Source organism: Neltuma alba, unplaced genomic scaffold, assembly GCF_004799145.2.
Source record: "Neltuma alba isolate B1F8T4 unplaced genomic scaffold, ASM479914v2 tig00003348_pilon, whole genome shotgun sequence".
NCBI lineage: Eukaryota > Viridiplantae > Streptophyta > Magnoliopsida > Fabales > Fabaceae > Neltuma > Neltuma alba.
In genome coordinates, this window is record NW_021633247.1 from 175,262 (window position 1) to 189,146 (window position 13,885).

Genomic DNA, 13,885 nt, shown 5'->3' on the forward strand with positions numbered 1-13,885 from the left:
TTATTAATTATTATTTTTTAAAAATACTTTTTTAATTTTAAAATAATCATTTAAAAATATTAAATTTAGACCGTTCAATTTTAATCTAAACCGTTCAGATTAGTAAGTGTAATTAGCACTAAGTGTCATCGGCCCGATCGATTCCTTCCCAAAAAGTTGTCCATAGCTTCTTTCTGATATTCCAGCATTGCCCTTTTAACTTGCAAACGTTAAACCTTTCTTTCTTCTTGGGGTTCGGCAGCTCTTCTTCCCCCATCGGTGCCTGTCGCCCCTCCGCCTCCGGTAGTCGTCGGCGCTACCTCATCCGGCAGCCATAGACGCCGCCGCCGTCTCTCTTCCTCTATCCATCTTCATTGTCGTCAGGTGAGTATCTCTCTGAGATTATATCGATTCTTATGTTCTTCATCCTTGTTCTTGCTCATACACGTCTCAACTATCTGGTTTCACGTTTTAATTCCTTTTCTTCTTTGATTCAGATTTCTCGTTTCTTCTTTGTTTTTAGTTTCTCTCACAACTAGTTGAACTTGAAATATTTTTAGTATGTACCCAGAATGGTCGAAATTATTACATAAAAGTACACTGGAAGTTGAAGTCTGACTAAACAAAACCAAAAAGATGAAGTTTATAATGCAGTACGTAAGTTGGGAATATCGATATGCACTTTGAAGAAGATTAAGTTGAAAATTGAAATAGCTTTTTGGTTAAGACGTCCTTTATTGAGTTCCAAATAACAGTATTCATTCCATAACGAGCCAACCCCAAAATCTGCGCCATGTGGCATGCAATATAGTATATATAATAAATGTCAATTCTGCCTATGTAGCTTCAGCCTCTGGCAAATATGAATTCCCTGTTCCTGGGGGACCATCCAAAGTGATTGTTTTTGCGTTGGAATCTTGTGGCTTTCTATTTGGTGTACTTTGTTCCTTGTCTAATTCGATATTTATGCTCAATCATTTTTGAAAACGTACTGTGAAGCTGTATGGTATGTTTGAAGGTTCAAGTCAAGGATACTGTTGTATTATTAGTACTATTGAGGTCCCAATCTAATTGCTTGAGGGGCTGCATGTTTGACTCTTGGAATCAACTAATCTCGAACAATTGCTTTTTCTCTGTGTTTACTGTTTAGGTGACTTCATGATCAAATGGGACATCGATTGATTGATTTGTATTACCAGCCCTATGGTGATTTTCCTTTTCATTAAACTGATTGCATGTGACTTTTTCCTCTCAACCTTGGTGAAGTTTGATGTGCAACCTTATGTACACAGTTTATACCCCTCATTCTTGTTTAAAGTATTAACTTAGAAGGGACTGGCCCATGGCACTGAAGTTCGTACTTCGTATCATAGCATTCTCCTTGCAATTAAGGTTTTGAAGCAGTTTGTTTCCCCATCGATTATGTAAGTGTGGTCGCAGGAGATAGTTAGGAGACTCCTTGATAGGATGCTCAGTAAGAAGCTTTGCTAACGCATATTCCATGGTGTGCCTTAATGGATTATTATTATTATGCGTTTCTTGTTCCTGCATATAGTGGTTTCTTACCAGTACCACATGTGAACCAAATTAAAATTATATTAATTTTATTGTAAGCATTTCTACTAACGCTAAACTCTTGTCAAACCAGAACTAACGGATCAACTGGTTCACTGTACAGTTTTATAAACTTTGAACAAAACTCATGTGCCATAAAGATTAACGTAAAAAAAAAAAAATCAGTAACATTGCCACTGAATTGAACACTTTTTGTTCGGTATAGCATTTTTAGCTCATACTAGTTGACTCAACTATTATTATTTTCTTTACTGTAAAATATTGATGCAGGAGCAGAATTTATATGACTTGGTTTTGAAGAGCCTAGCCTGAGTCACTCTCTGCATTATTCCTTTGAGGTAGAAGTTGGGTACCTTGGGCTTCACTCAGATGAGGGTGACATTTAAATTATGGAGGCATGCTTGTAATGGAGCCACCAAGCTTCTCTCATTGTCGCTTGTGAATACTCTTTCATTTGCTATTAGTTCAAGGTAAGAATTTTGAGCCCTATGTGTTTGATCAGCTTGATGCTTACCTGATCCTTCCCCTTTTACTTCTTTTGGTTTTGAAAGAATTAGCTTGAAAGTGTTGTCTTTTTGGTCATTTCTTCATACACGAGGATCCCGTTCTCACATGAAAATTTAACAGTGGTGAACATAGTTTTGCTTGGATTCTCCTTTAAAGCTTGAATTGGAATTTGATTCGTGTGTATAGGTTGATGTGCTCCCTTCTAAGAAAATTTTATGGACAGTGTTTTCTTTAAAATTGCAACATTGATCTATGTAATACTAGTGAACGCGTTTCCATTGTGAATTACCCTGGCAAAGGGTGTAAAGAATAAACTTGCTGTCATTAAATTACGATTTAGATGGGTAACCACCTAGCTTATTCTTTGTTCCATGCTAAAGTTGCTAAATGAATGATGGAGTTGCTGATTTAGGGTGTTTGATTTGAATTGTAAAGGTGCTGATTTGCTTAGCTGTGAATTGGCATATATTGGTTGAGCCTATTATCACATTTATGATATTTAATATGAGGTATGGGTATGTTTTTCAAAGTATTTTTTTGTTATATATATTTAGAATTTATTTACTTATCAATTTAGTTGATAAAACTTAATCTCTTTCGCATGAACATTTTTCTTGGCCAAATATGAGAAAATATGTTCTTGCTGTTGTGCTAAATTAGTGACTTGTAAGCATGCAAAGTCCTAAGGTTCAGCCCCATGGTTTGTTACTATTCCTCTTTGCCTGTGCCTTCCTAGACTTCGGTAGATGTTTATTTGGATTTTGTGTTGGGTTTGCCTCAGTCTCAATCAAGGAAGGATAACATCTTTGTTATGGTTGATAGACTTAGTAAGCTGGCTCTTCTCATTGCTTGTTCTAAAACAAATGGTGCTGTACGTATTGCTGACTTGTTCTTCAAGTCAGAAGCTTTCCTCACTTGTTTCAAGTCATGTGCGATGTTATCATCCACATATGCAATCTTTTGTTTAATCAACCATGCAATCATCCATGTCATTCTCCATGTAAGCTGATAGAACCCTCTACTCTAATAAGCTTATAAGGAACAAAAATATTAGAAATAGACAACGAACAATATGGGACAGAAATTACAATCAAATAACAGTGACAGGAGTACAAGAAACAGAATGAAAAAACACAACAGTGACAGAATTACAAGAAATGGAATGAAAAACACATCAGCACATAAAATAGTCACACAAGAACATAAAAGCAACACTGGCTGCCAGCCCCCTCCTAAACCTTAGCCTCACTTCCAAAAGTCTGAACTCCACCTCCCTTGCGTAGAGACTAGAAAGGATGCTCTTATACTCAAGAAGTAGTCACTGCCTTTACCAACACTGCCCCTACCTCTCACTGCACCTCCCTTGTCCATCAGCATCACCTTTTTATCCTTATGTCTAAAAACCTTTGCATATAAAATCTCCTATAGGTCATAGGAAAATTTGTAAATCTTTTGTGGATCTTCCTCTCTATCATGCTTGATCATGTTTAGAGATTTTAGCACATATGAATCATATTGAGTTCCTTGGAGTTCGAGGGCGACTTGGAGTTGGTTTTGGGTCACATGCTGGCTTGTTGCATGTGGAACTCTTGTAGGACTTGTAGGATGTACTGGCCTTGTGGGTCTTGTTGTACCAATTCTCTATCATATGATTATTTTCTAGCATATTTTTTCTTTTAAGCAGACGTTTAAACTTTTTCCTAACCGTTTTGTGGTGTTATTTATCAAGTTATTTAATTTTCTATCAGCTTCTTAATGCCAGTATTGTCTTTGGTAGGTTCAGTAGTCTGTGTACTATAGTCTTCGGATTTCTGTTTATGCAGACCATTTTTACTTATCAAACCATAATGGTGAATGTTTAAACTTTCCATGTCTCCTTGCTCTGAGGAAAGGTGATCTCCCTTGGAAATGTTATGGAGAAACAGATGGACTTTGTTGACAGTGTCAAACCAAATTATCAGACCATTGCCTTCTGCTTCATTTCACTATCATTCTTGGCCATTTCCAAGTGGAGTTAGTCAAAATAAGAAGATTTCTTGCAACAATTCTGATCCAGAATTTCCTCAGAAAGGCAAGCAACTTCTGAATGGTCAGATCATATGTTCCACTTTATCAAGCTGCCCATCTGATTTAATTTCTTTGAGCTTCTTTATGTGGTGTGCCCAACAACCCAATTACTTTCATGATGTGGCAGCATTTGATTGCATGGTCAGTGTGGTTCGACGCCTCACTGAGCAGCATAAAACTGTCAAAGGAATTGTGCTGGAATTGGAGACTGTTGGATGTATTATGAAGGCAAAAGTTTTTTTGCTTTTATTGAGGATTTATTGGCACGGAGGAATGTATGACATGGTTTTTGAGGTGTATGAGCAAATGATAAGTTGTGGGTTTGCAGCTAACACATTTGCAAGAAATGTAGTAATGGATGTTTTATTTAAGATTGGACAAACTGATAAAGCATTGAAGGTTTTAAAAGATACTCAGGCCCCAAACTTCTTGACCTTTAATATTGCACTACTTCATCTTTCCAAGTCAAATGATGTTGATCTCATTAGTCATGTCCTTAAAGTTATGCTAAGGATGCAGTATTATCCTAATGCTAGGTCATTTGAGATACTTCTCAATTGTTTTTGCAAGATGAATAGGTTTGCTGAAGCATATCAAGTTTTGGGTCTCATGATCTCTTTCGGGATTGCTATGTCCTCAAAAGTTTGGACTATACTTATCAACGGATTTTGTAAACAGCATAGACTTCTTGTTGCCAGCAATCTGTTGAAGAAGATGATTGAAACTGATTGTTCTCCTAATGTTGTGACATATACCACTTTGTTCAAGGCATTTATGGAATCCAAAATGATTGCTGATGCTTTTGGGCTTTTAGATACTATGGTTTCCAGAGGTCAAAATCCTGATATAATTCTTTATAATGTCTTAATTGATTGCCTTTCAAAGGCGGGAATGTACCAAGATGCTATTGATGTTTTTCTAAATTTGTCGAAACAAAATATAGCACCTGATTCTTATACTCTTAGTTCATTGTTGTCTACAATATGCCTTTCTAAAAAGTTTAATCTTTTATCCAAACTAGTTTGCGGACATGTCGTAGATGCTGATCTAATGTTCTGCAATGCACTTCTAAGCTCTTTCTGTAAGGCTGGGTCTCCATCTCTTGCTGTGGAATTATACAATTATATGGTTGATAGAGGTTTTTCACCAGATAAGTATACTTTTTGTGCATTACTTAGCGGACTTTGTGGTGCAAGAAGAATTGTTGAGGCAATAAATGTGTACCGTGGTATTGTTATGAGTTGTGATGATGTTGATGCTCACATCCATACCGTGTTAATAGATGGGCTTATCAAAATTGGTAAATATCACATTGCGATTAAAATGTTCAAAAACGCAATAAATGAGAAATACCCACTTGACAGTGTATCATATACAGTTGGTATGTGTGGACTTCTTAAAGGTGGAAGAACGCAAGAGGCATGCATATTGTATGGCAAAATGAAGGGCATTGGTCTGACACCTAGTGTTCTTACATGTAATATGATGCTATCAGCTATTTGTAAAGAAAAAGATCGTGAAATGGTCAATTGGATGCTACAAGAGATGATTGATTCGAGGATAGAGCTTCGGGACAGAAGTTTCTCAAACTTGTGTAAATATTTAAGTGTGTCAAACACTTATATTTCATCTCTTAAGTTGTTGGCTGAGATGAAAGTCTTGGGCTTAATACCTGCCAAGGTATTGCATGATTCATGCTTTGTTGGACATGCTGAAGGTGCAAAAGCAAATTACGAATACTACAGAGAAGCATTTACAGACTGTAATACAGCCCTGTATTCATCCAGTTCTGAAGATCTCTGGGATATGAATGCTGCAGTTTGTTGAGCTCTTCTCCTTTCCATGTAGCCTATTTCTGGTTCAATGGTTTGTGAGACTTTGATCCTGTCATTCTCAACAATCTGATCCATCCATGCTTAGGAAAACGTGCGCTCTAAAGTGTTTGCTTTTTTTATGTTACATTTTCTTTGACTTTTTAAAACTTTTTATCACTGATCTTTGATGTTACTTTTTGCAGGATGTACTCATTTGATCCATTTTTGATGGATTCTGCTTGCATTTTTTATTGGAAGTCTAAGATCCAAACGTGCTTCAATACGTAAAGTTCTATGCTTCTGGGTTATATGGTAATCCTAGCTTGTTAGTCTGTTTTGCATCGATGATTAATGTTCTTCTATGTCAACACCAAGGGAAAGATCAACTTTTGTCTCAACCAAATAGAAAACAACCGAACCATATACGGCTAGCACATATATCTGTGTCGCCAATATAGTCTAGAGATAACGTAAGCGGAAATAATAAACTAGCTGCCTCCATGCTGCAACCTTGACTCCCTCTATGTAGCTTCCAATTTGTCCAGCAAATAAGCAAAAAGAACTAAAGGCAAATCTTCCATGCAACCAAAATTTGGACGGCATTGATGTCAATCCACGTGGCTTATGAGAAACCACCATTCAATGCCACATAAATTTTTGTGCTGATTGAATAGCAAGTTAAAATTACAAAATATTCGCACTAAAAATTATTTGTCGCCTGGGTGTGAGTCCCACTTGTTTTCATGTTTCTGTTTATTAACCTTAAGTTCTGGATTTATAAAATTTCTAACTTACCCCCTCTTCTTTATTAGTTTTGACAATAACTCCTGAATCTATTTATTAAACCTAGTACCTCAGATATTTCACTTGGTTGAGTTTCAGAGATATTTCTCTTCGACCTTGTACAAAAGAATGATCTACAAAAGACTGATCCTCTTGTTACTCTCTAGTTAGCTGTAGGAAATTTTAAATTTTTTTTTTTTTGGTCTTCACAATGTCAAATGCCTAGAAATTTTTTATTGTACATTCATTTCAATAATCAGTTCATGTGTCATGTTTACTGATTTTGTGATAATAAACATTTATTGTGGCATTTATATTAAGTCCCACAAATGTTAAACAGCTATTTGTTCTGATCACCTCGCTTCTCTGTTCTAGATTTGTTATGGCCCTTCATGAGAAATGTTTTTGGCACTGGTTGCTTCTATTCAACATCATGCACCGGCATATAAGTCAATGGATGCTTTTTGCTGACTTGAAACGGCGGAAGTCTTTTACTAAGGTAGAGATTGTAGTGCATGTAAGAGGAAGATGCAGCTTTTCTTCTCAGCCCTGGTCTTTGATGTGCTAAGTTCATAACAAGTACTTTGATGATCAGGAAATATGAAAATCAATCTTATAGATGCAGGATCGGAAGGCATTATTTACTATCCTCTGCTGCCTTATCTGGCAAAGACGCAACAAGCTGATACATGCAGAAGCTGGCGGGGATATGTCTACGGTGTTGGCAGGAGCAAATGCTATAATGGGTTGTTCAGCATTGACGGCAAAGCGACTCAGTGAAGCCAACACAGGAGGAGCAACAACTGGAGTGATCAATAGAGATGGCTTAGAGATGCGTGGGAAACCGGTAGTCAGCCTGGATGGAGCCCGCTCTCATGCTCAGAACAGGACAGCCTGTGGTGGAGTATTGCTCGCCGACAACAATGCTATCATGGAAGGATCCTCAGTCAGATTTGAAGGAGGCGACCATCAAACAGCGGAACTCTGGGGATGTTTCATGGGGCTAAAGCGTGCTTGGGAAGAAGGCGTGAGGCTGATTGGGTTGAGAACAGATTCAGTGGAAGCAGTAACTCTGATAAAAAGCGAAGTGCCCGAGTTGCATGCAGATTGGAATATCATCCGGGAAATTCAGAGCGTGCTGCAGCGAGAATGGTCAGTTTCAGATAATTGCTAGAGGTGATAACCAGTGGGCGGATGCTCTTGCCAAGCGAGCGTTAAATGGGTCCTTTGATTTGCAGTGGTTTGGACCTGCCCGTGAGAGAGCTCCTTGACAATGAAGAAATCACCTATTTTTTTTGCTTTGCTAGTTTTTTTTTACGATATATCAAAAACAAAATCATTCTTATACGTTGATAATTTTTTTGTCCATTTTATATGCTGATGATCATCCATTATTGAAATTGTTTTATCAGGTTTATGTTAATTTGATGCTCATTCAGATAAACACCTGTAGTCTATTCAAGCATAATCATTGAGTTGCTCTTCTAATATTTAACTTTTGCTTATTAATAGGACTATCCTCTTTCTTATCGTGATCCCAACTCGCTGAAGACACTTGAATTTACTCCTTCCGTTCCTTATTATAAGAGACGAATAATCGAATTATGTTGATAAAAAAAAAAAGTTAAAATTAGTTAAGAATAATTAATGTGTAAAAAGTATAATTTTTTTTCAAAAATGCCCTCATTAATAAGGAGAGAGAGCATGAGAGAGAACAATGGTAAATTATTAAAAGAAAGAGAAATGGAAAAGAGAGAGTGTGTGAGTTAAAGATAATAAATATGGGTAAAATAGGAAATCAACACAAAAAAATAGAGACAACTTTTAAGTGTCTCTTATATATAGGAACATGCCATAAATATCAAATGTCTCTTATAATAAGGAACGGATGGAGTAATGTTTTGGACGGAATTGGAAGTTGTGCTGATACTCTTTACAAAAGCTGTTATAGTGACCGTTGGTGATGTGGTTGTGATTATGTAAATCAATTTTCTGATGCCAAAGGTTGTAGAAGGTATGCATATGACATTATTTATGCTTTTAGAGCTTGCTTATTTTGTGAGATTGGTTTTGTTAATCTGTCTTATTTTCTTTAATTGCTTTTGGTTATACTATATCTTACTTAATATAAGAACTGGTTAAAAATTCAATTTGGTTTTAAATATAAGATCTCAATTCACTTTATCTCTAATATTTTTCATTTTACTCTTAAGTAATCTCTATAGTGATTACACATGTTGAAGAGTTTTCTTCAAGGGGTATTTCCACTGCACATAATTAACAATGGTATTTTGATAAAAACAATATCAATTTATTACAAATAACTAATATGATTAATTTTCTTAATATCTGCAAATTAGTTATCTAGTTCTTATATCAAAGGTTGGAGGTAGTGTATGTTTTCAATCTTGTTATAGGGACGTGGAGTGAAGGCCTCTTAACTAAATGAAAAGCCACACTAACTTGATGAATACATGAGTCAGTCAGATAATGGAGTCTGAGCATCTGTCGTGTGGTGAGCTAGTTTGTTTTGTCTCCCCTTTCAATTAAGTAATGCCTGCCCTGTTATAGTTCTTTTGTTTTGTCTCCCCTTTCAATTAAGTAATGCCTGCCCTGTTATAGTTCTTCAATGATAAATAAAACTTATATTTCTTCAAAGATGAATAGAACTTGTAGTCAATGCTTAGGTTGTATTACAAACTGACTGGGATATGTGGTTTTTTCTATCCGCAGAAGTTTGAATGTATGATCTTATTTAAGGGATAAGTTTTTTCTGCACAATCCAATCTTTGTTGGAAGTGTCGGGGTTAGAAATAATGAGATTTGGATTTCTCTCTCTCTCTCTCTCTTCCACTTGGATCATTTAGGTCCATTATGGACAGTTTAGATTAATATTACTAAGATGTCAAAATTTAGATAAATAAATAAATCTGGATGATCTAAATTTAATATAAACGATCCCAATTCAGAATAGGAGAGGAGGATAAAATTTCCTTGAGACAATATTTAGATCAAGTTTCTTATATTTATTATGTTAAGTTCTCCAATCACATATAGCCATGTGTCCTATGTTTAAAATATTATCATTAAACTATAAACTTAGATTAAAAAAAAAAGAATATATAGTCATGTGTGATTGGAGAACTTGACATAATAGATATAAAGAATTAAATATTTTTTTAGTCGTTGGCTCTTCATTATCGTGTAGTTCTGATTTCCTTGTTTTCTATTTATACAGTTTGAAGGAATCTAAAGAATTTGTAGATGCAATGGATGAAATAAACAGAGTTGTAACATTATCCATGGTGGACGTCGAAGCTGTTAGGATAACTTGTTTAGAATAGAGTCTTCATAACATAGGATTTCCAAACTATCTTTGCTTTATCTTTCGACATTTTTTTTTTGTGCGACCATTTGATATTCCATACTATTGGGTCATATTGATACATTCAAGGATTGTTAGGTCTCAATTCCCATATTTGTCCCCTTTTGGAAATTATATAATTGCAGCAGCTCATGGGATTTTCGTTCGTTTGTTAAATCATTTAGAAATTGCAGCTTCCTAGTCATGTTTTGTTTAATATACTATCTTCATGTCTTTTTATTAGAAATAAATTATGGTTAAATTCCTAACTATTGTTTCTAATAAATAGGCCTAGAGATAGTATTCCTACTCTTCTTTTTCAAAAAAAGAAAATTATTAGGACAGATACAAAGTTTGACTTTACAATTGGAATTGAACATGCGACATCTTATTTATAAGAGAGTGTTTTTGCCGTTTAAGGTTATTGCCTGTTATTCTTACTTTGACTTGAAGGCAAACGAATATGCAATTACGTTGGTGTTTTTATCCAGTTTTGCAGGCATACAATGTTATGGCTTAAACATGATTTGTTTTATTGTTAAGTAATGTTTTTACTTTTTTTTGTTAAATATTATGTTTTCAAAAGCTTAACAAGTTTTTTGGTGACAAAAGCTTAATAATTTTATATATGAAAGTTGTAATTATAAAATGTTCATCCACTTTTACCCATTCCAAACAAATTGATAGACTATTTTATTTTAATTACAACGTGCTTGTATGTCCATTTAATATCGACATGGTGGATGGAAAAGAACTTTGAACAGTTCAAAATTGACCCAAAAATGAATTGTGAAACAACTGAAATATGAAATTTTCATTACAAAAGTGTTCCCACGTGAAGTTAGACAAGCGTGCTTAACTGCAACTTGGGTTCTTAGTTCTTACATAGACCAGCATATGCTATACATACACACCTATATAAATAAATAAATATATATATATATTATGATTTGTTTATAGACACACACAGAAGAAAAGTTATGGGACTGATTTTTTATTATATACATATTTCTTGCACTAGAAATAATGATTAATTAATGAATCATTATTCTTTCCCATCCTTATTATAAATACTTTTTTTAGATTTTATTTCTTTTTTGGTGTAAACTCAGAGTCTCCCCAAGTCCTTTAAACGGAAGACTAATCTCTCTGTTTTTTTTTTTTTCAGATTTTATAATATAACATTTTTAAAGCATTATTTTTTTTACGCCTATTATCCCTAACTAACTATAAAATTTTCTAATTAATGAATCAAATTTTTCTAATGATAATTTTAATTTAGGATAATTTTGAGATTTTACCGGCAATAAATAACTTTAACTAACTTTTTCAATTTATTTAAAGTTATTAATTACAAATTATAAAAAGGACTTGAGGGCATAATTGATTACACATTTTTGCGTGCCACGCTTGGTGGGAGAACTTATCAGTTTAATTCTTTTATCAAAAATTTTGTCCAAAGTAATCAAAATACCATTGACACATGAGTTTGAGCCAGTGTGAATTGCATAGTCTCAAAACTATGAGTCCATATTATTTATTAATAATAATAATTAAAGTAGACATGAAAAAGGCTTTTAATAGACTTGATTGGAGATTTGTTCAAGATGCTTTAGCCTGTCTGGGTATCGAAAACCATTTCATTCATCTTATCATGGCTTGTGTGCAAAATGTATGTTTTTTTTTTTTAAATACTCTTTTTAATTGTTCATGTTTAAAATTAAAAAAAATAAAAAAATTGTGTAATTTAAATAAAGTTTTCGATTAGTTCCTTCATGTGGGAGTGGACGGGTTTTTTTTTTTGTTAAGCATAAATTCTTTTAGTAGCTCGAATCTTGATTCATTATATCGTGAGAAACTAGTCCTTCCACTAAATTTAACCCTCATTAATAGTGAACAGAGTATTTTAATTTGTTTCTTTCTCCTTGTATCTTCACCGACCTATATATATTTCCAGTTTCCACGCCATCAACTTGGCTTCAAATTGACAAACACGGAGAACAGAAGCCGCTTTATGATATGATATATATATATATATATATAGAGAGAGAGAGAGAGAGAGAGTGCTTAATTTATGAAAAAAGTTCTTACCTAGCTAATAACCTTTGTTTTCCTATTAAACAAAACAATAGGGCACCCGATTAATCTGATTTGTAGTTGGATCAACCTTCAATTAGGAAGAAGCTTTTCTGGTCATAAGATTCCAACTTGATACTTTATTCAATCCGCGTTCCATCTAATTTTGTTTTTACTTAATTTGTCCTGATTTGATTTGGGTTTTCATTTCATCTTTATATATATATATATATGTCATGTTTCAAATTTTAAAGTATAATGATCACTTTTTTCATAATATAATACTATTGTTATACAAAGGGTATTAAATAAATGTAGTAAAGGTTTAAAATTGTGTGATATTAAATGGGGGCAAAACTGAAAAAAAAAGTAACGGAAAATCATAATCGGTAAAAGCTACTCGATAATGTTTATGCGAATCCTTCTAACGAGAAAGAATCACTTTGATGATAAATTGGTAAGACTAAAGTTGATCCTAAGTCACTTGATAAAGGATATAATATAATTAGCTTGAAAGTTAATATGAAAAATTTCTATTAAATCCAACTAAAATAATAAGATCTAAATTCAGGCCTATACCTTAATTACAGAGAGGTATTTTAATTTTTGAACAACATTAAAAAAAAACCCTCTATTAGGTTTATCTGTTTGATTAGGAGTGGAGCTTCTTAAAAATGCGAGTCTGAATTTAATTTTGGTATTTCAGTGGAATTTAATTGACATTTTTTCAAAAATAATTCTAATATGATACGTATTTTGGGCTAAAAATCTCACATGATACTCCTCTGGTCCTATTTAGGACAGATAAAAAATTTTTTTTATTTTATTTATAGGATACTGAGAAATTTTTTTTACATAGACATACAATTTTACCCTTTATTTGTTGTTATGTTAACTTTTTTACTTGAGGTATAATGTATATCAAATAAAGATAAAGTTAGAAAGTTGTTAAATTTTAAATAAGAGTTAATAAAGTTTAAGGTGTTCTTTTGTCTGCGTGGAACATATTGAAATTAACTTATGATTAAGATTAGACGAGTACATTGATTTTATTTTTTTCCTTCTTAAATAAGCGCTTTTCTTGTAAGGACAAGTAAATAGGGACGACCAACAAGCATTAATTATCATTCAATCCAATCATTAAATTTTATTTATTTTGTGCAGGACAACATAAGAACTCATTTTCAAAGTCCACATAGATTTTTTTAATCATTTCCGCAATCTTATCGTGTACGTGTAAGACGATACGGGGATGTTGACTATTCTCATGAGGATCTGACAGCTCAAATTTGCTGTAACTTCGAAATGAAGGGGACTCAATTTTTTTAAAAAATGTCCAAGAATTAATTAATTGATTAATTTTTTTTTAAATTCTTTCGTTTTTGGACGGCAAAAATAATTCAATTAATAGTTAATAGGATAGTAACTTATCATTTTCATTTGAACAAAATATAAGTTTACAGTGAACAAAAAAGAAAGAAAGAAAAGGTGAACTCCGCTAGAATTTTGTTATAATGCCACTAATCACATCATTATTAGAATTTGGTAGATAAAAAGAAAAGTACATTTTTCACAATGTTCTTTTCTTTAATTTTTTTGAAATTAACTAAACTAGTAGACATAATTATATAATTATGTCAATATTCTATATGAGCATAGCCCTAATTTATTGCAATGATGTATCATATATAAATTTATATGTGAAAGTTCTCTAATATAA

The 13,885-nt window shown here is 33.5% G+C and overlaps 1 protein-coding gene and 1 long non-coding RNA gene across 2 annotated transcripts; both read left to right on the top strand.

Moving 5' to 3' along the window:
- Nucleotides 1-318: 318 nt before the first annotated feature.
- LOC114741313 (putative pentatricopeptide repeat-containing protein At1g16830) lies at nt 319-5,677 on the top strand. The gene is made up of 4 exons (XM_028929566.1): nt 319-363; nt 1,825-2,024; nt 3,885-5,547; nt 5,624-5,677. Exons 3-4 carry the CDS (start codon nt 3,970-3,972, stop codon nt 5,675-5,677), a joined length of 1,632 nt encoding a protein of 543 aa, XP_028785399.1. The 5' UTR covers nt 319-363; nt 1,825-2,024; nt 3,885-3,969.
- Nucleotides 5,678-5,704: 27 nt separating this feature from the next.
- LOC114741316 (uncharacterized) lies at nt 5,705-7,536 on the top strand. The gene is made up of 4 exons (XR_003739763.1): nt 5,705-6,054; nt 6,146-6,254; nt 7,101-7,224; nt 7,351-7,536. It is a non-coding gene; the product is annotated as an uncharacterized LOC114741316 (long non-coding RNA).
- The last annotated feature ends 6,349 nt before the right edge of the window (nt 7,537-13,885 follow it).

Coding starts and splice junctions, on each gene's coding strand:
- LOC114741313 (XM_028929566.1), top strand. CDS start 3,970: ATGTTATGGAGAAACAGATGGACTTTGTTGACAGTGTCAAACCAAATT. Junction 5,548..5,623: donor AAGGTGGAAGAACGCAAGAG/GCATGCATATTG, acceptor TGATGCTATCAG/CTATTTGTAAAGAAAAAGAT.